General features: G+C 44.1%; 1 protein-coding gene across 1 annotated transcript in view; it reads left to right on the forward strand.

The window, feature by feature from the left end:
* ksr2 (kinase suppressor of ras 2) overlaps nt 1–21936 on the forward strand; it is a 411064-nt gene that overhangs the window by 235044 nt on the left and 154084 nt on the right. Inside the window, exons 6-7 of the mRNA XM_041203055.1 lie at nt 16629–16698; nt 20551–20634. Coding sequence (XP_041058989.1) covers nt 16629–16698; nt 20551–20634 — 154 coding nt within the window. The remainder of the gene's footprint in view (nt 1–16628; nt 16699–20550; nt 20635–21936) is intronic.

The following is a 21936-nucleotide window of genomic DNA, read 5'->3' on the forward strand; positions in this document are numbered from 1 at the left end:
TCAAGGGAATTCTGTTTTTTCTATTGTTAACATTTTTAAATTTGACGCCGATCTCCCTGAGGCAACACTTAGCCTCAGGGAGATGAATGCACTCTTCCGTAGGCATGCACTCTCAGTTTAGGGATCCCCCCGCCCACATGGGGAGCGCATAGCGCTTCCTTGTTGATGTCATGCTGGGCGGGCCTTAATTGGCCCACGTAAAATGGTGGCGTGCCCCCGATTGGGGGCGCCGATTGGAAGCGTGCCTCCATGTGCCTGCTCCTAAACTTCCTCCTGACGGGGGGAAAATTCTGCCCATGGGTGTCCTCACTGTCATCATGCTCCACAAATCTAGCAGCTATGAGGGCCTCCCGAACGTGCTTGCCTTGAATAGTCAGTGTGATGGCTGCATCCATGTCATTGTCACATTCGAGGACCTCCGCATCTTCATCCCTGTCGACATCCCCCTCAAGAGATGTCCAGCTCCTCCATCTCCTTCTCCGCCAGCTCCTCTTCTCTCCCCGTTGCACTGCCAGGTTGTGAAGGGCACAGCAGGCAACGACAAAGTGTGACACCCTCTGTGCATTATATTGCACGCCCCAACTGATTGGTCCACGCACCGGAACCTTACTTTCAACGTTCCGATGGTTTTCTCCACTAAAGTGCGAGATGCAGCATGAGCCTCGTTATACTTTCTCTCTGCTGCAGCCTGAGGCCACCGCACAGGCATCATCATCCACATCCTCTGCGGGTAGCACTTGTCCCCGAGGAGCCAACCCTGCAATCTCTCTGGACCCTGGATGATGTCAGGGATCTGAGACCTACTGAGAACATAGGAGTCATGGACACTCCCCGGGAACCATGTGCAGATCTGTAGGATGCAATTGTGGTGGTTGCAGACCAGCTGAACATTCAGCGAGTGGAAACCCTTGCAATTGATGTAGTCATCCGTGAGTTGCCATGGAGATCTGAGTGCCACGTGAGTGCAGTCAATGGCATCCTGCACCTGTGGGAAACCTGAGATCTGGGCAAACCCCAGAGCTCTTGCTTCCTGACTTACCTGATCCCAGGTGAAATGCACAAAGTTGTGTGCCTTCGCGAATATGGCATCCATGACCTCCTGGATGCACTTGTGTGTGGAGGCTTGCAATATCCTACAGAGGTCACCTGTGGAGACCTGAAAGAAGTCACTGGCATAGAAATTGAGCGCCATGATCATTTTCATGGCCACTGGCAGTGGACGACTTCCATGTCCCCATGGCGCCAAATCCGGCAGCAGGTGTCAGATGTCACTGACTAGTTTCCTGGACATGCACAGTCTTCGGCAAAGCTGGTTCTCGGTCATCTGCAGGAATAACAAGCGTAGTCTATAGACCCCTGGGTCCAGCGACAGCTCACTGTGCTTCTTCAGCAGTGTGCGTAAGACCCTCAGCCGCCCCTTCTTGAGGGTGCTGCTTCTCCCTCTGTCCAACCATGCGTCTCTGTCTCTCTTTCTCCTTCATCCTCATTCCCTGGAAACCATGAGCCATACAGCTGGGTCACAAGGCTCATTGCTCCTGATGTACTCTGGTGGCACATTCATGTCTTTGCATTGCTTGAGTGGGCAGATAAGCTAGAGGCATGACTCCAAGCATGTCAATATGGCTGCACCTGAACTGTCTCAGCTGTGGAGGAATGGTCACTTTATACAAGGTTTTCCCCAACTCACCTCACAGCGTGCTGCCTTGGCCCCCCCCAACTCGCCCCAGCCGCAGGGCAGCCCTTGCTCTGGCACTGCATTGTCAGCCAGTTGGGAAAAAGTGACTGTGCTCTCACCTGAATGCGTGGCGCCTCAAGCTTGAAGTTCAACGGACGACCCTCGTGAGTGCTGTGCAACGTTAATGTGCACTCACTTCCGAGTTCCCCTTAAAGTTCAGCTCACCAGGTACAAACCTTTTAAATGCTGTTGTGAAACATGTCAGCGTGCAGTCGCCCGGTGTGCTCGAATGATCCAGCATGGGGGGGGTGATTCCGGTGAGCAGGGCTTATAATGGTATGCAGATGCATTAAAATGACATTCCCGACATCCGGCGGTGGGAAATGCTGATTTGACGACGTCGTGAAGCCGATTTTTGGCCTTCCCACCATATTGTCCGCTCATGCCCGCCATGACACCCAATGGGTGTGGAAAATTCAGGCCATAGACTTTATATACACAACACAACTGAAAGATGAAGACGTTCATTTTTCTTTAACTGTTCATATGAGGCAATGATTAAAAACAGACCCTCATCATATCTACTTTACAATGTGTTAGATGGTAATTTTAACTTAACCGCATGATCTAGGTGTCAGCTATGGCTCAATGGTAGCTCTGTTCCCTCTGAGTCAGAATATTGTGGGTTCAAATTCCACTGTAAAGACTTGAGTATAAAACCCACACTGACTCTCCAGTGCAGTACAGAGGGAGCCCTGCACCCTCAGATCTGCCATCTTTCAGGTGAGATGTTAAATCAACCCATTTGCTTTTTTATGTGGATGTATGAAATCCTGAGGCACAATTTGAAGAAAATATTAATAAACTCTCAATTGGAGTGCCTAACACAATATTGATCAGCCACTTTAAAAAGATTAGCAGGTTATTGGTTATGAAAGAAATGGAGAATTCAAAGACAGAAATGCAGATAATGAAACATTCCACCAAGCACTCTTGAGTTTTGTTGAGATCATGTGAAAATCACCTGTGGAAGAAACCCATACTAGGCATTATAATAATAATGCACATTAACATATTACAATAATATTCTGGGTTATAAACTTGCAAGAAAGTTCAATAAAGTATCAGACTATACACAGTGTAGAGCCCATGCACTTTTGGGACTTTCTGTCCTTTTTCTAGATATTTCCATTTCAGTATTTTAAAAGCTGTCATCAGAGGCTCTCAGCTCCCGCTGCCTTAAAAGTATGTCCACTGGCTTTGATATTTGGGTAAGTTATGAACCATACTCATGGATAACAAACAGGAAACCATTGTTAGATTTGATTTTGCTATTGGATCTATCCTGTGACTCCATGCTGGAATATACCTCTGTAGAATATACCTTTGAGAACTATCCCAAATACCAGACAACATTTGAGGTTTAGCTGCCAAATAAGGGTATTAAACAATAGATGAACAAAGAAACATAACAGTATAATGTATATTTTTCCAGTAAATGCTAGACAATACTAATCTCCTTGGATGAGGAAAATGTTTTTTTTTAATTCATTCATGGGATGTGGGTGTTGCTGACTAGGCCACAATTTATTGCCCATCCCTAATTGCCCTTGAGAAGGTGGTGGTGAGCTACCTTCTTGAACCACTGCAGTCCACGTAGTGTAGGTACACCCACAGTGCTGTTAGGGAGAGAGTTCCAGGATTTTGACCCAGCAACAGTGAAGGAATGGCGATATATTTCCAAGTCAGGATGGTGAGTGGCTTGGAGAGAAACTTCCAGGTGGTGGTGTTCACATGTGTCTGCTGCTATTGTCCTTCTAGATGGTAGTAGTCATAGGTTTGGAAGGTGCTCCCTAAGGAGCGTTGCTGAGCTGCTGCAGTGCATTTTGTAGATGGTGCACATTGCTGCCAGTGTGCGTCGGTGGTGGAGGGAGTGAATGCTTTGTCCTGGATGGTGTCCAGCTTCTTGAGTATTGTTGGAGCTGCACTTATCCAGGCAAGTGAAGAGAATTCCATCACACTCCTGATTTGTGCCTTGTAGAGGGTGGACAGGCTTTGAGGAGTCAGGAGGTAAGTTACTCACTGTAGGATTCCTAGCCTCTGACCTGCTCTTGTAGCCACAGTATTTATATCGCCAGTCTAGGTCAGTTTCTTGTAGCGGTAACCCCCCAGGATGTTGAGAGTAGGGGATTTAGCAATGAAAATGCCATTGAATGTCAAGGGGTGATTGTCAGATTCTCTCTTTTTGGAGATGGTCATTGCCTGGTGCTTATGTGAATGTTAGTTGCTACTTGTCAACCCAAGCCTGGATATTGTCCAGGTCTTGCTGCATCTTGTGCACCTACACCACATGGACTGCAGTGGTTCAAGAAGGAAGCTCACCACCACCTTCTCAAGGGCAACTAAGGATAGGCAATAACTGCTGGCCCAACCAGCTGAGCCCACATCCCTTGAATGAAAAAAAATAAAGTGATGGAAGGGGGTCATCAACAGTGCTATCAAGTGTACTTGCTTAGCAATAACCTGCTCACTGATGCTCAGTTTAGGTTCCACCAGGGCCACTCAGCTCCTGACCTCTGCCTTGGTTCAAACATGGATAAAACAGCTGAACTGTAGAAGCAAGGTGAGAGTGACTGCCCTTGACATCAAGGCAGCATTTGACCTAGTGAGGCATCAGAGAGCCCTAGCAAAACTGCAGTCATTGGGAATCAGGGGGATAACTCTCCGTTGGTTGAAGTCAAACCTAGCATAAGGAAGATAGTTGTGGTTGTTGGAGGTCAATCATCTCAGTTCCAGGACATCACTGCAGGTGTTCCTCAGGGTAGTGCCTAGGTCCAACCATCTTCAGCTGCTTCATCAATGACTTTCCTTCCATCATAAGATCAGAAGTGGGGATGTTAGGAATGTTAGGCTCCCTTCTTAGCAAGGGAGTTTTAGGATTTTAAACCAGTGACAGTGAAGGAACGGCGATATATTTCCAAGTCAGGATGTTGAGTGATTTGGAGGGGAACTTGCAGGTGTGGTGTTCCCATCTATCTGCTGCCCTTGTCCTTCTAGATGGTAGTGGTCGTGGGTTTGGAAGGTGCTGTCTAAGGAGTCTTGTTGAATTCCTGCTGTTCATCTTGTAGATGGTACACACTGCTGCTGCTGTGCTCCATCGGTGGTGGAGGGAGTAAATGTTTGTGGATGTGGTGCCAATCAAGTGCGCTGCTTTGCCCTGGATGGTGTCAAGCATCTTGAGTGTTGTGGAAGCTGCACTCATCCAGGCAAGTGGGCAGTATTCCGTCACACTCCTGACTTGTGCTTTTTAGATGGTGGACAGGCTCTGGGGAGTCAGGAGGTGAGAGACCCATTGCACGATTCCTAGCCACTGACCTGCTCTTGTATCCACAGTATTTTGTATGGCTAGTCCAGTTCAGTTTCTGGTCAGTGGTAACCCCAAGGATATTGATAGTGGGGCATTCGGTGATGGTAATGCCATTGAACACCAAGGGGCGATGGTTGGATTCCCTCTTGTTGGGGATTGTCATTGCCATTGTATGGCATGAATGTTACTTTCCACTTGTCAGCCCAAGCCTGGATATTGTCCAGGTCTTGCTGCATTTGGACATGGACTGCTTCAGCATCTGAAGAGTTGCGAATGCTGCTAAACATTGTGCAATCATCAGCAAACACTCCCATTTCTGATCTTGTGATGGAAGGAAGGCCATTGATGAAGCAGCTGAAGATGGTTGGGCCGATGACACTACCCTGAGGGACTTGTGATGTGATGTCCTGGAGCTGAGATGACTGACCTCCAAAACCACAACCATCTTCCTTTGTGCTAGATATGACCCCAACCAGCAGAGAGTTTTCCCCCGATTCCCATTGACTCCAGTTTTGCCAGGGCTCCTTGATGCCACACTCGGTCAAATGTTGCCTTGATGTCAAGGGCAGTCACTCTCACCTCAGCTCGGGAGTTCAGCTCTTTTGTCCATGGTTGAACCAAGGCTGTAATGAGGTGAGGAGCAGACTGGCCCTGGCGGAACCCAAATTGAGTGTCATTGAGCAGGTTATTGCTAAGCAAGTGCCACTTGATAGCACTGTTGATGACCCCTTCCATTACTTTACTGATGATCGAGAGTAGACTGATGGGGCGGTAATTGGCTGAGTTGGATTTGCCCTGCTTTTCATGTACAGGACATAGCTGGGCAATTTTCCACATAGCTGGGTAGATGCCAGTGCTGTAGCTGTACTGGAACAGCTTGGCTAGGGGTGCGGAAAGTTCTGGAGCACAAGTCTTCAGTAGTATTGCAGAAACATTGTCAGGGCCCATAGCCTTTGCAGTATCCAGTGCCTTCAGCTGTTTCTTGATATCACATGGAGTGAATCGAATTGGCTGAAGAGTGGCACCTGTGATGCTGGGGACCACCAGAGGAGGCCAAGATGGATCATCCACTCGGCACTTCTGGCTGAAGATTGTAGCAAATACTTCAGCCTTATCTGTTGCACTGATGTGCTGGGCTCCTCCATCATTGAGAATGGAGATATTTGTGGAGCCTCCTCCTCCAGTGAGTTGTTTAACTGTCCACCACCATTCACGACTGGATGTGGCAGAACTGCAGAGTTTAGAAATGATCTGTTGGTTGTGGGATTGCTTAACCCTGTCTATCACTTGCTGCTTATGCTGTTTGCCACGCAATTAATCCTGTGTTATAGCGTCATCAAGTTAGCATCTCATTTTTAGGTATGCTTGGTGCTGCTCCTGGCATGCCCTCCTGCACTCTTTATTGAACCAGGGTTGATCCCCTGGCTTGATCGTAATGGTAGAGTGGGGGATATGCTGGGCCATGAGGTTACAGATTGTGTTCGAATACAATTCTGTTGCTGCTGATGGCCCACAGCGGCTCATGGATGCCCAGTCTTGAACTGCTAGATCTGTTTGAAACCTATCCCATTGGGCACAGTTGTAGTGCAGGCAGGTTGGCAAGGATGGGGTCAAGTATGTTTTTCCCTCTTTTTGGTTCCCTCACCAGCTGCTGCAGACCCAGTCTAGCAGCTATGAAATTTAGGACTCGGCCAGCTTGGTCAGCAGTGGTGCTACCTAGCCAATCTTGATGATGGACATTGAAGTCCCCATCCAGAGTACATCCTGCACCTTTGCCATCTCAGTGCTTTCTCCAAGTGGGGTTCAACACGGAGGAATACTGATTCATAAGCTGAGGGGGGTGGTACGTGGTAATCAGCAGGAGGTTTCCTTGCGCACTTCCTTGAGACGTCGTGGGGTCCAGAGTCAATGTTGAGGACTCCCAGAGCAACTCCCTCCCAACTGTATACTACTGTGGCACTGCCTCTGCTGGGCATGTCCTGCTGGTGGGACAAGACATACCCAGGGATGGTGATGGTGGTGTCTGGGACATTTTCTGTAAGGTATGATTCAGTGAGTATGACTATGTCAGGCTGCTGCTTGACTAGTCTGTAAGACAGCTCTCCCAATTTTGGCACAAGCCCCCATGATGAATGGAGATGATCTGAAGTGCATCGAGCTTTTACTTTCTTATATATCATGGCTGAATTTTAAAAAAAAACAACAAATCACGTAAACCAAAGACTAGGATACTTTTTTTGTCATAGGGTAGTAGTGGTGGTCTCACACTTCCTGGCATAAGTAGGAGTCAAATAGTTTCCCAAATAATCAGATATGCTACTCTCTATTGCCAGTGCGCATTGGCAATCTCTCCATTTTAACATGAAAGCAAAGTATAGTGGCACTATAATTGATAAGTTTTATTATCTATTATTATAAAGCTTGTGTTTGTGTGAGTAAGTGTCTGTATTTTATGCTTTAACATTGGAGACTCCTTTCAAACCAATCAGATTGCAGAAGCAGAGTACCCTGTTCGTTCTATCGATTATGTCTGAGAACTTGAACAGATCAGATCTTTAAGACCACTGTCCGTTCAACCTGTTTTTTCATCCAGATGGGATCCCCAAGAGAGGAATAAATTAAATCCTAGAATCATCTCACAGGGCAGATCCCAGAGTCTCTCTATTGTGTAATTTATCATTGAGTCAATCATTAAAATGACCATTTACATTTTACCAAAAAATATTTCTGACCTGCAATTGTCAAGATAGCTCTTCACTCACCTTGCCATTCAAAAAAAAAAGTCAAACACACTAATTTTTCTGTCCCACTTGTCCTGATGTCTTTCCTCTCCCCACACTCAATCCAGCTTTGACCCTGGGTACACCTTGGTTGCAACCAGTACCATTTCTAGCCATACCACCACTTAAGCAACTGCTGAACTTAGGTCCAATATGGTGAATGCATAGAAATGCTCAACAGGCCAAGGTCTATGCATGGTGACAACCCCATCTTTCTGCATTTTGCTGTTTGATCCATCCATTGGTTCTATGCTCAGTGCTGGTTTATTGAGCTTCCACCGATAATGCTTCTCCGAAGCAGCCTGGGTTGCGTTATTACACTGAAGGTGCTACATCAATGCAAATTGTTGTTGTTATGCTCCACCTATAATGAAGCCGGAGTGAGCTTCAGTCATTTGTTTTGCACTAACCCGTCTTTGCAGAGAGCAAGCAAGTATGCTAACAAAAAGCTGAGTTGCTGAATTGTTGAAATCCACACATTTTAAACATGGGCTTTAATAAGGAGTGCTTGTGGTGCAGTGGGTAGCGAGCCTGCCTCTAAGTCAGAAGCTCTGGGTTCAAGTCCCATTCCAGGCTATGATAGTTAAGGAAGATACATTCATAATGATACTCAACCTGATTGGCCTGAAGAAGGGTCATACTGACTGAAAACATCAACTCTGTTTCCCTCTCCACAGACCTGCTGAGTTTCCAACATTTTCTGTTTTTCTTTCAGCTTTCCAGCATCCCCGCAGTATTTTGCTTTAATCATAGGTTGAGTAAACTAAAAACTAGTAAATCCTTCCAACACATGCCAATGGCAGGTGGTAACAGCAGGTGAGATTCCTGGTCAGCTTCTAACATCATTATCCATAGCTCCAGGCTACAACATGCATGTAAAGTGTATGTGGCCACAGCAACTCAGACTCCTTGGGAGGCCAGTTGACTAGATGGCTGGTGTGAATCAGACTGGTGGGAACAGCATGAGATTTGATCCCCATTCTGGCTGGAGGCAGATTCAGGACCTGCCTTCTTGCCCCACCCATGATGGAGACCATAGTGCTGTGTGTTGGACCTGGCTTTGGGCAGAGAACTCAAGAATAAGAAAGTTTTAATAAGGGTCTAAAATATTTTTACAAATACACAAACTTGTAGCAAGTGCCTGCAGTTCCCTGCACTTTTTCTTCTTGGAGCCGCTTACCTCCAAACATACGGTCTTAGGGCGCCAAGAAAGTGCAGAAAAAAATGTCCACAAAGAGCAGCAAGAAGAGGAGAAGATCCAGGAAAGAAAGTTACTCCATCCACATCTACAAAGTGATGAAGCAGGTTCACCCTGACATCGGCATCTCCTCCAAGGCCATGAACATCATGAACTCGTTCGTGAACGATATTTTTGAGCGCATCATGGGTGAGGTTTCCCGCTTGGCCCATTACAACAAGCACAGCACCATTAGCTCCCTGAAGATCCAGGCCGCCATACACCTGCTGCCCGAGGAACTGGCCAAACAAGCCATGTCGGAAGTGACAAAGGCATTGACCAAGTACACTAGCTCCAAGTAAAACTCTGCAATGTACTAAAAAACACATATGGTCTTAGGAGGTTAGGTGTAGGGCTCAATCTCTTGGCCAAAAAGGGTTATAGCTCTCAGACAAAATGCCCAGTAAATCATGTTTGCTTTCACTCATGCAGGACTGTTGACCTTTCAGAATTGAGAGGGTTCATTACATGTACTGTCAGTAAAGATGAAACTTGTGAAGTTTGGCTATTATTGGCAGGAATGTTTTAAGCTGTAATGTACAAACTCTCAAAAAGTTTGCATTTGTCCCTGAGCTGTTTTCTCGCTAATAAATCTATGTATGTATTCAACCTGCATTTAACCTGTAACTCCATATTAGACTTAAGCTATGTTATTGATTTAATGCAGCCAAGTTTTTCTGAACTTTATAAAGAGTGCTTGAGCCTTATGTCCAGGCAACTTGGTGGCGCATTGACTTCAGCACCTTTCAACTCTCAGTCCTGGAATTGAAACCACCCCAAGAGGATGGGCTGACTGTCTCCTTTCTCCGCCAGTTGTAAAAGTCTTGTGAGATTAGCATGGCATGAGCAGTCACCACTTAGTTCTGAGTGAACATTGTCCCAAACCACAAAATTGCAGATAAATTGGCATTCTCACAGAGAGGCCATCAGAGGTCAATGGGAAAATGTCATGCTGGTTTACTTGGAGGTACTGTCCTGAAGTTCGTGTTGAGGTGTTTTTTGGGATTTGTGAACCTATCCTAATTCCTAAGACTAACATCTTTCATCCTGATACCATAAATTCAGAATACTTCACTGAAGGTGCTAATTGTTATTGTGGATTGAGGGCAGTATCCTAATTGTATTAACGCATTGCAGTCTTACAGACTAAATGTGGAAAATATTTACAATCTGTTGATGGAGAAGGGATCTTACACTGAAAGTTAAGAACCAATCTTATTCTCCTTTACTTGCATTGATGCCTTCAGGCAAGGGATAAAGATACCTCAGAATAAAACATTTAACAAGTTGCTGTTGGTAGGGCAGAAAATAGAGAAAGCTGAGCTTTATCCACAGTGCGATAGTGTCAAATTCTTCAGATTTTAAATTACATCTTTGTGCTACATCATGACATTTTAATCCTTTGCATATTCTGCCCTTTTTATTTCTCAGAAGAGAAGTAGCTTTACCGAAACAATGGGGGACTTTTAACCTGGTTGAGGAAGTGGGATTGGGTGCAGGTGGGTTTGTTAAATGGGCAAGTATTCCATGTGTGTCAGGAAGCTGGCTCCAATCTGCTGAGTTCCAGGTTTTACTGAGGCAGGACAACAGGTGGGTAGCCACTCCATTTCCAAGAGGCAAATTGTCATTTTAAATATATCAATAAGGCTGAAAGCCTTTGATTTAACTAGCTTTGCAGCTTGAACTGTGGCCATTGGGTTTTCTGGGCCTCAGGACCCAACAGCTGCTGAAAGGTGAAGACAACCTGGGGGAGAAGACAAGTGCCTCCCTATAGGCCAAGAGAAACAGGAGTGCTTCTTCCTTCACCCCCAACTTGCTCTAACATCAGAGCCATCCCCAGGATTGATCTCTCCTTGGGATTGGATCTCCTATTGTGCTCAAAGGTTGGAACCACCTTGGGATCAGACAGCCAGTGTGGTCTGGTACCACACCCCCCTGGGGATCAGCCCCCCAACCCAAGGTCAGGGATTGGATCTCCTTCTGAATCAGATGTTATACTCCAGGAAGTCAGTTGCTTAACGTTGATATAGGAGACAACCTTTACTCAGTCTTACATTTATTTACAGAATGAAATATTACAAGCATACACCTCCTAACTCAGCCATATTTACAGTTAGTATCTCTTGTGCTCATGTAAAAACCCAATTAATGCTCTCTACCTGCACATAATAAACAAAATTGATATACAATTAACATTAGAGCCCCCTTTGGTTAGGGATCAGATCAAACAACCGCCCCTCCTGGGATCTGGGATCAGATCCCATTCTGCAATCTGACCCCTGGCCCCTATGTGAGGGGTTGGACCAGCCTTGAAATTGCAGCAACTCCCCCTGTGGTTTGGAATTGGACCTTCTTTCGAATTGGACCTACCTGGTCCTGCAGCTTCTGAAGTGAGATGCCTTTCAGTTGGGTTGAATTCTGAGGGGGAACCTGTCAAGCCGCAAAGTCACATGCTATGCAGTTAAAATTCCAGAGCACATGGAGGAACCCAGAACCAAAATTCCAGGTTTCCTGCCCACCTACTCACCCCATCCCTGTTTCCATCCCTGCACAACAGCTGCAACCCATCCCCCTCCCACCCAGTATTTAGGTATCGTGCTGTAGGTTTGAATGCACTTGTGACAGATTTTTAGTGATTGAATCGATATGTCTTAAAAATAGGAGATGATCTGATGTGAATTTTGGAGTTCATCATATTAAGCTTTCATAAGAGAGGAAGAGGAACTCTTTGGGCAGAAATTTCCCCCGGTCAGGGGGGTTATGCGGGGCAGGCGCGAACCCAAACCCCGATTGAGGCCGCGCCACCATTTTATGTTGGTGCACCAATTAAGGCATGTGCGCGAAAGGGCGCAGAAATCTCCCTGAGGCACAGAGGTGCCTCAGGAGATTACTTTCACTTATGAAACATTGAAGAAAGGTAAAAATAAAAATTTAAGCACATGTCCCCTCATGCGAAACTGTCACATGAGCTGGAGCATGTCCATTAATTTTTTCAAAATTTTTAAATTAATTAATAAACCCTTCATGAAATCTCATCTTCACCGTGGATGAGGTTTCATGAAAAATGTGAAGACCGCCTGGGCTCTACGCCTACCCACCAACCTTAAGGTTGAACGGGCAGCATTCTGAACAACTTTATGTACTTTTTTAATGGCCTTAATAGGCCTTTGACAGTCTGGCGGGCGCTCAGCCCAGTCAGCTGTGTGCCCACCGAACTGACAATCTAAATGATTCACGGTGATGTTGGGACACATGTCTGACGTCACCGCGCATCATTTTACACGTTAGCAAGTGGGCCCCACCCCCCGCCCACCGACCTGAAAATTCTCCCCTTTATCTACATTTTGAATTACCCTGAAAATTGGAAATGGTACAGCAATCATCAGTGATGAAGATTGTTTCATCATGTTTCGTTAATCTATTATGTGCATTTGACCCATTAATTGGAAAATATAAACATTGGATAATGATAATATCTTATTTTAATGCAGAGGCAAAATCTGAAGCTAGTTTTTTGAATAATATATATTTGTGAACCTCATTAGTATAGCCAAGCACACAGACATGTTAACCATGGTCAGGATGCTTTCATTAAATTTCTGTGTAATGGGAGAGATACAAGTTACTTCACTGTAACTTATAATTATTCAGATTAAATGTAGCACTATATGACAATTATTAAAGATTTTATTGAAGCTAATGATCTGAGGAAGCAGTTCTGTGTGGTGCTGCTTGATTTAGTTGTTGTAATGTTCATAAAACTACAAGGAGCATAAAGTTCCAAAAGTTTACTAGATTAACTTTATGAAGGCTTATTCCCCTGGGTACCTGGCAAAAATAATATTTCTCATACAGCCCGTGCAATAATATTCATTATATTTTTTTTAAGTTTGAATGCAGTTTAAAAAAAGTGCTTTGGTTGTCCTTATGGTAAATAGATAAATAGATTTAATATCAAACTCAAGTTTGAAGAACTCTTGGCAGTATTCTCCTGAGATGAGATGTTGGTCTCGAAGTTTTGATCAGACCCACTCAATTTTGGGGCATAGATCATTACTCTGAATCTCTGCCGACTGTACATCATGCACACATTTATAGGGACAGGAATTACTGGTATGAAAGGTGCTTGCCTGAAACAGGAAGGAACTCCATTTGAACATTAAAATCAGCCCTGCCCTTCATTTTGTGTGCAACCTCCTGCCAATGGTTAGGGAACTCTCAATCAACATTAGGATGTTGTAAATGTATGAACATTAATTTAGAGGTTACAACAAAGCTCAGTTAAGTGTTCTTAAGACATTACTTGACCAATTTTCTCAGTGTTCCTTGAGTTCTTTTTCTACCTTTTAAAATTAATTCTTGGGATATGGCGTCGCAGGCAAGGCCGGCATTTAGGGCTTAATCCTAGTTACCGTTGAGAAGATGGCAGTGTAATTTCTTCCATTGATTATTCTCTTCTTCCTCTAAAAAGCTCAAATAAAGGGGATTCCCTCTAGAAAACATAATGGTCCCGGTGATAAAAAATTATTGCACCAATACCTGCAAGGCATGCCAGAGTTTTAGTGGATAAGTGCATCTGCACAACACCCATGAAACACGACACCATCCAGAACAATGTAATGCGCTTGGCTGGTAGCCCATCCACCACCTTAAATACACATTCCTTCTGCCAGCAGAGCACAATAGTTGCAGTGAAAACTACCTAGAGGGAGCACTGTAACAACCTGCCAAGGCTACCGCCTAGGAGCCAAGGGTGCATGAGAATAGCGCCTCCAAGTCACACTTGAACAACATCATCAACGAGTCAAAATCCTGGAATTCCTATCTAACAGCACTGTGGGAGCACCTATCTCACAGAATGCAGCGATTTAAAAAGAAATTAACAAAACAAAACAGAATTACCTGGAAAAACTCAGCAGGTCTGGCAGCATCGGCGGAGAAGAAAAGAGTTGACGTTTCGAGTCCTCATGACCCTTCGACAGAACTTGAGTTCGAGTCCAGGAAAGAGCTGAAATATAAGCTGGTCCGCAAGAATGACCCAAACCTCCCTGTCGCTTGCCATTTTAACACTCCACCCTGCTCTCTTGCCCACATGTCTGTCCTTGGCTTGCTGCATTGTTCCAGTGAAGCCCAACGCAAACTGGAGGAACAACACCTCATCTTCCGACTAGGGAATTTACAGCCTTCCGGACTGAATATTGAATTCAACAACTTTAGGTCGTGAGTCCCCTCCCCCATCCCCACCCCCTTTCTGTTTCCCCCCCTTTTTTTTTTCCCAATAAATTATAAAGATTTTCCTTTTCCCACCTATTTCCATTATATAAAATAAAAAAAAAACCACTAGAGCTATACCTTGAGTGCCCTACCATCCATTCTTAATTAGCACATTCGTTTAGATAATATCACCAACTTTAACTTTAACACCTATGTGTTCTATTGTACTATTGTTGTTGACATCTTTTGATGATCTGCTTCTATCACTGCTTGTTTGTCGCTACAACCACACCAACCCCCTCCACCTCTCTGTCTCTCTATCTCTCCGCCCCCCACACACACACCTTAAACCAGCTTATATTTCAGCTCTTTCCTGGACTCGAACTCAAGTTCTGTCGAAGGGTCATGAGGACTCGAAACGTCAACTCTTTTCTTCTCCGCCGATGCTGCCAGACCTGCTGAGTTTTTCCAGGTAATTCTGTTTTGTTTTGTTAATTTCTTTTTAAATCGCTGCATTCTGTGAGATAGGTGCTCCCACAGTGCTGTTAGATAGGAATTCCAGGATTTTGACTCGTTGATGATGTTGTTCAAGTGTGACTTGGAGGCGCTATTCTCATGCACCCTTGGCTCCTAGGCGGTAGCCTTGGCAGGTTGTTACAGTGCTCCCTCTAGGTAGTTTTCACTGCAACTATTGTGCTCTGCTGGCAGAAGGAATGTGTATTTAAGGTGGTGGATGGGCTACCAGCCAAGCGTATTACATTGTTCTGGATGGTGTCGTGTTTCATGGGTGTTGTGCAGATGCACTTATCCACTAAATCTCTGGCATGCCTTGCAGGTATTGGTGCAATAATTTTTTATCACCGGGACCATTATGTTTTCTAGAGGGAATCCCCTTTATTTGAGCTTTTTAGAGGAAGAAGAGAATAATCAATGGAAGTATGTCAAGCCAATCCCACTGCTGCAGAACCATTCTGTGCCAACTATTGGTACCCTCACATCCACATCCGATACTTTGCTTTGACAAAGGATTACTGCATGAGGAAGCTTCTTTTCCCAAAGGAAATTGGACAGCAGGCCAGATGGCACCATTAAGATACATATGTGCTTGATCAATGCTAATGCTGGTTGCTTCCTCAGAGCATTCCAGCTACAATGTATAATGCTTTCAGTGGTATTACTTGAAAGAATGCTAATGAGGCCTTGACAAGATGCAACAGACTAGGGAATTTGAGCATGATGGTGGTGAAGGGGAGGAAGAGAGAATAAAGTTGAATTTCAAAGTATTTTGGTCAGATTTGTGGGCAGTTTTAGTTGAGATATTTTTGTCCCTTTTAAACTTTCTTGCTGTTCACTCTTCCACCATCAAAGTTTGTTCTTGAAGCCAATTTTATTCCTGCAGTCTTTGAGCTTTGGTGCGAGTTTATTTGCAATTATGTAAGAAATAAAACTGAAGTACTTGTTCCACTTGGAGGAATAATAAACTCAAGTATGTGTTACAGACAGCAAAACACTTCACTTGAAGAATTTCAAATGCATCCCAATGAGCTGCATACTCTTCGTATATATATAAATAACATATAAATAACAAGTAATGTTTGAAAGTTTGGTGAAACTTTCACTGTCAGGCTGAAAATAGATCCAATTATGGATCTTAATTACCCCTAATAAAACAGATACAAGTATCACCACGTTTACTTTGCTGCTATTTAGAACTAACAAACTCCTTCAACCCATACTAGAGTACATTAAGCCTCAGCTGACACTCGGTGGTATAAGTATTGCAGGTGGGGTTTTTTAATACTACTCACAGGGTGTCAGTAGTGTTATTTTTGAGCATTTTTAAAGGTACAAAAATAATAGACAAAAGTGGAATTTATAAACACTCATGAGGAGTACATGGAAGTTTACATAATATTGATCAAGGATATGGATTCAAACAAGGTGTCTATTTGCTATGTTAAGTGTAATGTGGAGATTGTGGTGTAGTGGTGATGTCACTGGGCTAGTAATCCTAATGTCTGGGGCACATGGGTTCAAATCCCACCATAGCCATCTTTACCTGGTCTAGCCTACATGTGATCCAGATCCACAGAATTGTGGTTGACTCTTAACTGCCCTATGAACTGGACTAGTAAGCCACTTGGGCAACAAATGCTGGCTTTGTCAGTGATTCCCACAAGCCATATATACTATTGTCGAGCAAATTAAATTTAAAAGTATACTTATTACATGCTTCATTTATATAATTTTGAAATAAATGCGATTATAATATTGCTGTTGTTATATTTTCTGTGTAGAATTTTAGAGTAATTGGCCGATTATCTCATTTGCCTTTTTCTCCTCTCCCTTCGTTAGATACATTGTCAGTGCCTCGATGGTCCCCTCAGATTCCTCGCAGAGATCTGGGGAATTCAATAAAACACAGGTATGGTATAGTGAATGGTGTGATAAAAATGTAATTCCTGTAATCAACAAGCTTTAACCACAAATATAGCAGCAATAGAGTGGAAAACTCTATTAGAGTTTCAAATTATTCCTTAGTTTCTTGACAGTGAAAGGAAATTGACTGTGAACCTGAAAACTTACCACAGCAGAGAGATCCGACTGGTGGTACCGACTTGCTGGAATTTCACAAATGAGTGAATAAAACTGATGAATCTTGAGCACTGTACACAAATTGTTAAATTATGAAGGAGCTTTACATGATCAGACTCACCGGATTATGTCTGACTTGAAGATACCGTCCTCTTTCTTTATTTCTGTCTAGTTTTCTCCCTCTGTTTTTACCTCACTTGGCTTCTCCATAACAAAAACAGAATTACCTGGAAAAACTCAGCAGGTCTGGCAGCATCGGCGGAGAAGAAAAGAGTTTACGTTTCGAGTCCTCATGACCCTTCAACAGAACTGATTTTTCTTTACAATGAGAGGGGTGAAATATAAGCTGGTTTAAGGTGGGGGGTGGGGGGAGGGTGGTGTAGAGAAGTGGAGGGGGGTGTTGTTGTAGGGACAAGCAAGCTGTGATAGGAGCAGATCATCAAAAGATGTCACAGACAAAGGAACAAAAGAACACAGAGGTGTTGAAGTTAGTGATATTATCTAAGCGAATGTGCTAATTAAGAATTGATGGTAGGGCACTCAAGGTATAGCTCTAGTTGGGGTGGGGGGCATAAAAGATTTAAAAATAATAGAAATAGGTGGGAAAAGAGAAATCTATATAAATTATTGGAAAAACAAAAGGAAGGGGGAAGAAACAGAAAGGGGGTGGGGATGGAGGAGGGAGCTCAAGACCTAAAGTTGTTGAATTCAATATTCAGTCCAGAAGGCTGTAAAGTGCCTAGTCGGAAGATGAGGTGCTGTTCCTCCAGTTTGCGTTGGGCTTCGCTGGAACAATGCAGCAAGCCAAGGACAGACATGTGGGCAAGGGAGCAGGGTGGAGTGTTAAAATGGCAAACGACAGGGAGGTTTGGATCATTCTTGCGGACAGACCGCAGTTGTTCTGCAAAGCAGTCGCCCAATGTAGAGGAGACCACATTGGGAGCAACGAATACAGTAGACTAAGTTGGGGGAAATACAAGTGAAATGCTGCTTCACTTGAAAGGAGTGTTTGGGCCCTTGGACGATGAGGAGAGAGGAAGTGAAGGGGCATGTGTTACATCTTTTGCATGGGCATGGGGAGATGCCATAGGTGGAGGTTGAGGAGTAGGGGGTGATGGAGGAGTGGACCAGGGTGTCCCGGAGGGAACGATCCTACGGAATGCCGCCAGGGGGGGTGAAGGGAAGATGTGTTTGGTGGTGGCATCGTGCTGGAGTTGGCGGAAATGGCGGAGGATGATGTTTGTTTTGTATCTTTTTCTTGCTTATACTAATTCTGTCTTTTTTGAACTTCCTGCTTCTCTAATTCCTTTGTCTCTGTTTCAGATGCGCTCTCTCTCCATTTTCTTTGCTTTCCTTTGTCTCTCTCATTGATTATTATTCTTTTTCTTTTACTGCCCGTTTCAAAGCGCAGGCAATTGTGCCTGTTCTCTTTGAAGCACCTTAAATCTTAACTCAATTTTAGAAGAATAACTCCTATTTCACCCTTACTCCCACATTAGCCATCTTTATGATCTTTGAATGATGTTTCCAACTAGTGCTACTTCACCCCACCTAAAGGAAATATTCTATAAATAAATAAATTCTTTAAGAGAAAGTATATTTTTATTTGAATTCTGTAGCAATTAGACTACAGTATAAAACAATATGATGAGTCATTACTGCAGTGTGGGGTAGGAGTGATAATAATTTTACCAGTAAACCAGGATCAAGCTGTTCTCTCACCAGGGACACTAAAACCTTTCTAAGAACAAATATCTCATAGGCCAGGATTTTTTGGATGGCGGGGTTTCCCTTCCTGCAATGAATGCAGGAGTCGGCTGCCCCACAGCCATTTAATGCTTCAACAAACGTTAATTGACTGGAGATGGGATTTCCGCCCCTCACTCCGGTGGAAGTCCTGCCTCAGAGAGTCATTGGCCAATCTGATTGGCCTGCAGCTCTCTAGTCCCAGCAACGCCACAAATTACAGTGGACAGGACTGGAACTGCAAGCCGTCCCCAGAGTCTAAGTCCCAGGAATCCAGGACCAGGTAAGTTAGGCGATTTCAGGGCGAGTAGGAGGGTGAGGCCCAGGTTAGGGTGGGGTGGGAGGGTGGCTGGTGGTTGGCAGAGAGGGTTGGGTGTATTATTGGAGAGGCCGTGGGAGGGAGCATCCGCAGGGGCCAAACCTTCTGGGAGTCGCCTGATGTTGAAAGGAGGCCGTTGATGGAGGCACTCCCACCCACCCGAGACTTATAGAATTACAGCCAGCTTGTGAAGGATCCAGACAGCTTTGTGTTGGTTATCATTGTACAGGATATTTAGGCCCCGTCTTTACAGTCCCCGTTACCTCTGTTCAGAGAATTGGGCCAGAATTTTACATCCCGATCCGAAGGGAGGTGAAATACCGCGAGATGACATCGGGCGAGTGTGCAACGTCATTGCGCACTCGCCGACATTTTGCTCAGCAGGCACACGCAGCAGTTGGAAGCATGCCCGCTGACAATTAAGCGGGCAATTAAGCCCATTGGCGATGCAGTTAACAGTGATTTTACGTGGCCCGTCCATATTTACGGTTGGCGGACAGCCATTCTCCCAGGCGGCATTCACTTTTTACTCAAACTTCGATCCAGGGTGGGATGAAATCTCCATGGGGAAATAAAAGAAAAGGAGATATCTGGGGACTGGTGTCATATGATGTATGCCTTTAGGTGCTTGATTGTGCAGCATGGATATATTTTGCAGCATTTTTGTCACTTCCTTTATTCTGTGGAGGCCTGCAGCTCGCTGGGGCAACTATCTGCCTTCAGTGAGCTCATTCGCACTTGCACCCTCTTCCCGCCCTCACCCCAGCAGCACTGAGCATTTCTCAGCGTGCATTTCAGGCTGGCTAGCCGTTAATTGGCCAGCTGGCATGAAATCACGGTCAGGGGCCGATTGCGGCTGGAGGCCCATTTGTTGTCTGCTTCCGGGCTCACCGATTACGTGTGCCTAACGGACAAAAAATTCAGACCTTGGTTGCTATGGGCCATTAAACTAATTTTTTTTTACAGTAATTGGGGTCTGTTCTTGATAGAGTTGGCAGTGAGCCTGTAAAACTATCTTGAAAAATATTTTCTGATTTTGACCTGGATGAGAGCCGTTACATGGACTGTGGGAAGAATGGACTTGGATGGCCATATAGACCTCTTCTCACCCTCTTCTAACTCTTGCTGTTCTAATTAATTGGGAACTGAGTCATCTTCCACAGAAGTTGTATCTGCTGCTGCCTGTTGTGTAGAATGCAGCACCAGTCTGCAGTTTGGATAAGTGAAATTTTTGGAGCTCTTGTGGGGAATCCTAGAGGGCATGCGTTCTGTCCACCTCAGTGGTAAACTGGGCATTTTCTTTAATTCATCCCTGTGGCTTACTCTGCCAGCTGAGACATGCTTTTCAAGATAACCCCTTCAAGATAACCTGGCAATATTCTGATTACCTTTTCCCTCAGTACATATTACAATAAATGCAACATTTACAAACTCACATTACTTCAAAAGAAATGTAACTTAACTGCCATACAATAGTTGATAATGATTTACAATTTACACTGAGTTAATGTAATGTGCATTTTACTTTCCCTTTCTCCTTCCTGATCACTGTAATTTTGTTTAAATTTAATTAATAATATTGATTCAAGTGATTGATCTTAACTCCTTTTCTTGTAGATTTTCCACCAAGTATTGGATGTCTCAGACATGCACAGTGTGTGGGAAAGGGATGCTTTTTGGCTTGAAATGTAAAAATTGCAAGTATGTAACCAAATCAAGTACTTTGGAGAATATATTCTACAGTTCTTTAATTTTAGTGACAATGTAAAAGAAAATTTTTTTTGTGCTTTACAGCCAATGAAGTACTTCTGAAGTGTGGTCACTATGGTGTAGGAAACACAGCAACTAATTTGCACACTGCAAGTTCCCACAAATAGCAATGTGATAATGACCAGATCATTTTTAAAGTGGAATTGGATGAGGGATAAGTTATTGCCAGGACACAAGGGATAACTCTCTTTTGAAATAAAACCAGTGGATCTTTTATGTTCACCTAAGGAAGGAAACAGGGTTTGACATCTCACCCAAAAGTCAGTCCTGCATTGGAGTATCAGCCTAGATTGTTGTGCTCAGGTCTTTGGAGTGGGGCTAGGTATCCAACCTTCTGCCTCAGACCAAAAGTGCTACCCGCTGAGCCAGGGCTGACATATGAGTATCTATTTTTATATATGGACAGTTACCATCTCACTAAAATTAGGCAACAAAGTAAATTATAGCCTTTCATTCTTGACTAAAGTGTACATAAAGTCTAAATGTAGTATTAACCCATGTCTATTTGCAGAGATTTTTTTGGACATGTTGAATCTCAGTAAGTAGTAGAATACAGATATATGTTGATGATTTTTCAAATGATGAATTATAAGTTTTAGTTGTATCAAGAGGAGGCACCCAAAGGTTGTGAGGCAGGGTAATGAGAGGGCCATTCACCCCGGATCACTCTTGTGTATCTCTTAGTAATTGGATTAAGTATGGCATTGGCTGGTCCTGCTTCTCTCAGCTGAACTAATGGCGAATGGACACATTGAGGAAGGAAATAGTAATGAAGTCAAGCCAAAAAAGGCCCCCAAAACTAACTTGAAGTTTTACATCACAAATTATTCCCCATTGTGTGTTGGTGTGTTATACTGGCGACATCTATCAGTGTGCTCAAGGTGCTTCAAACCCTGGTCCTCATTGAGAAATTGGTAATTAATCAGGTACAAGGCCTGATGCTTTAACATTTTCAATTGCTGGTTTCAGTTTACACTAGTTAAAGCACTACATCTCCTATCATGTCAAACCAATCTGTTGACAACCGGAGATAGAATCAACAACAACTTATCAGATTTAGTCAGTGGGTAGCAGAACCCGGCCACGCAAGTTCAACCTTTGGGAACACATTATGACTACTAGTTGAATTACACTCAACTAACATTAGACTGAATTCAGAGGGGAAGAATTTGTGCTGAAATCATTTGTGCCATTTATTCCCTTGTTTGCAATTTTCCCATCAATGTCAGAAAA

The sequence above is a fragment of the Carcharodon carcharias genome, chromosome 13 (genome assembly GCF_017639515.1).
Source record: "Carcharodon carcharias isolate sCarCar2 chromosome 13, sCarCar2.pri, whole genome shotgun sequence".
Lineage (NCBI taxonomy): Eukaryota > Metazoa > Chordata > Chondrichthyes > Lamniformes > Lamnidae > Carcharodon > Carcharodon carcharias.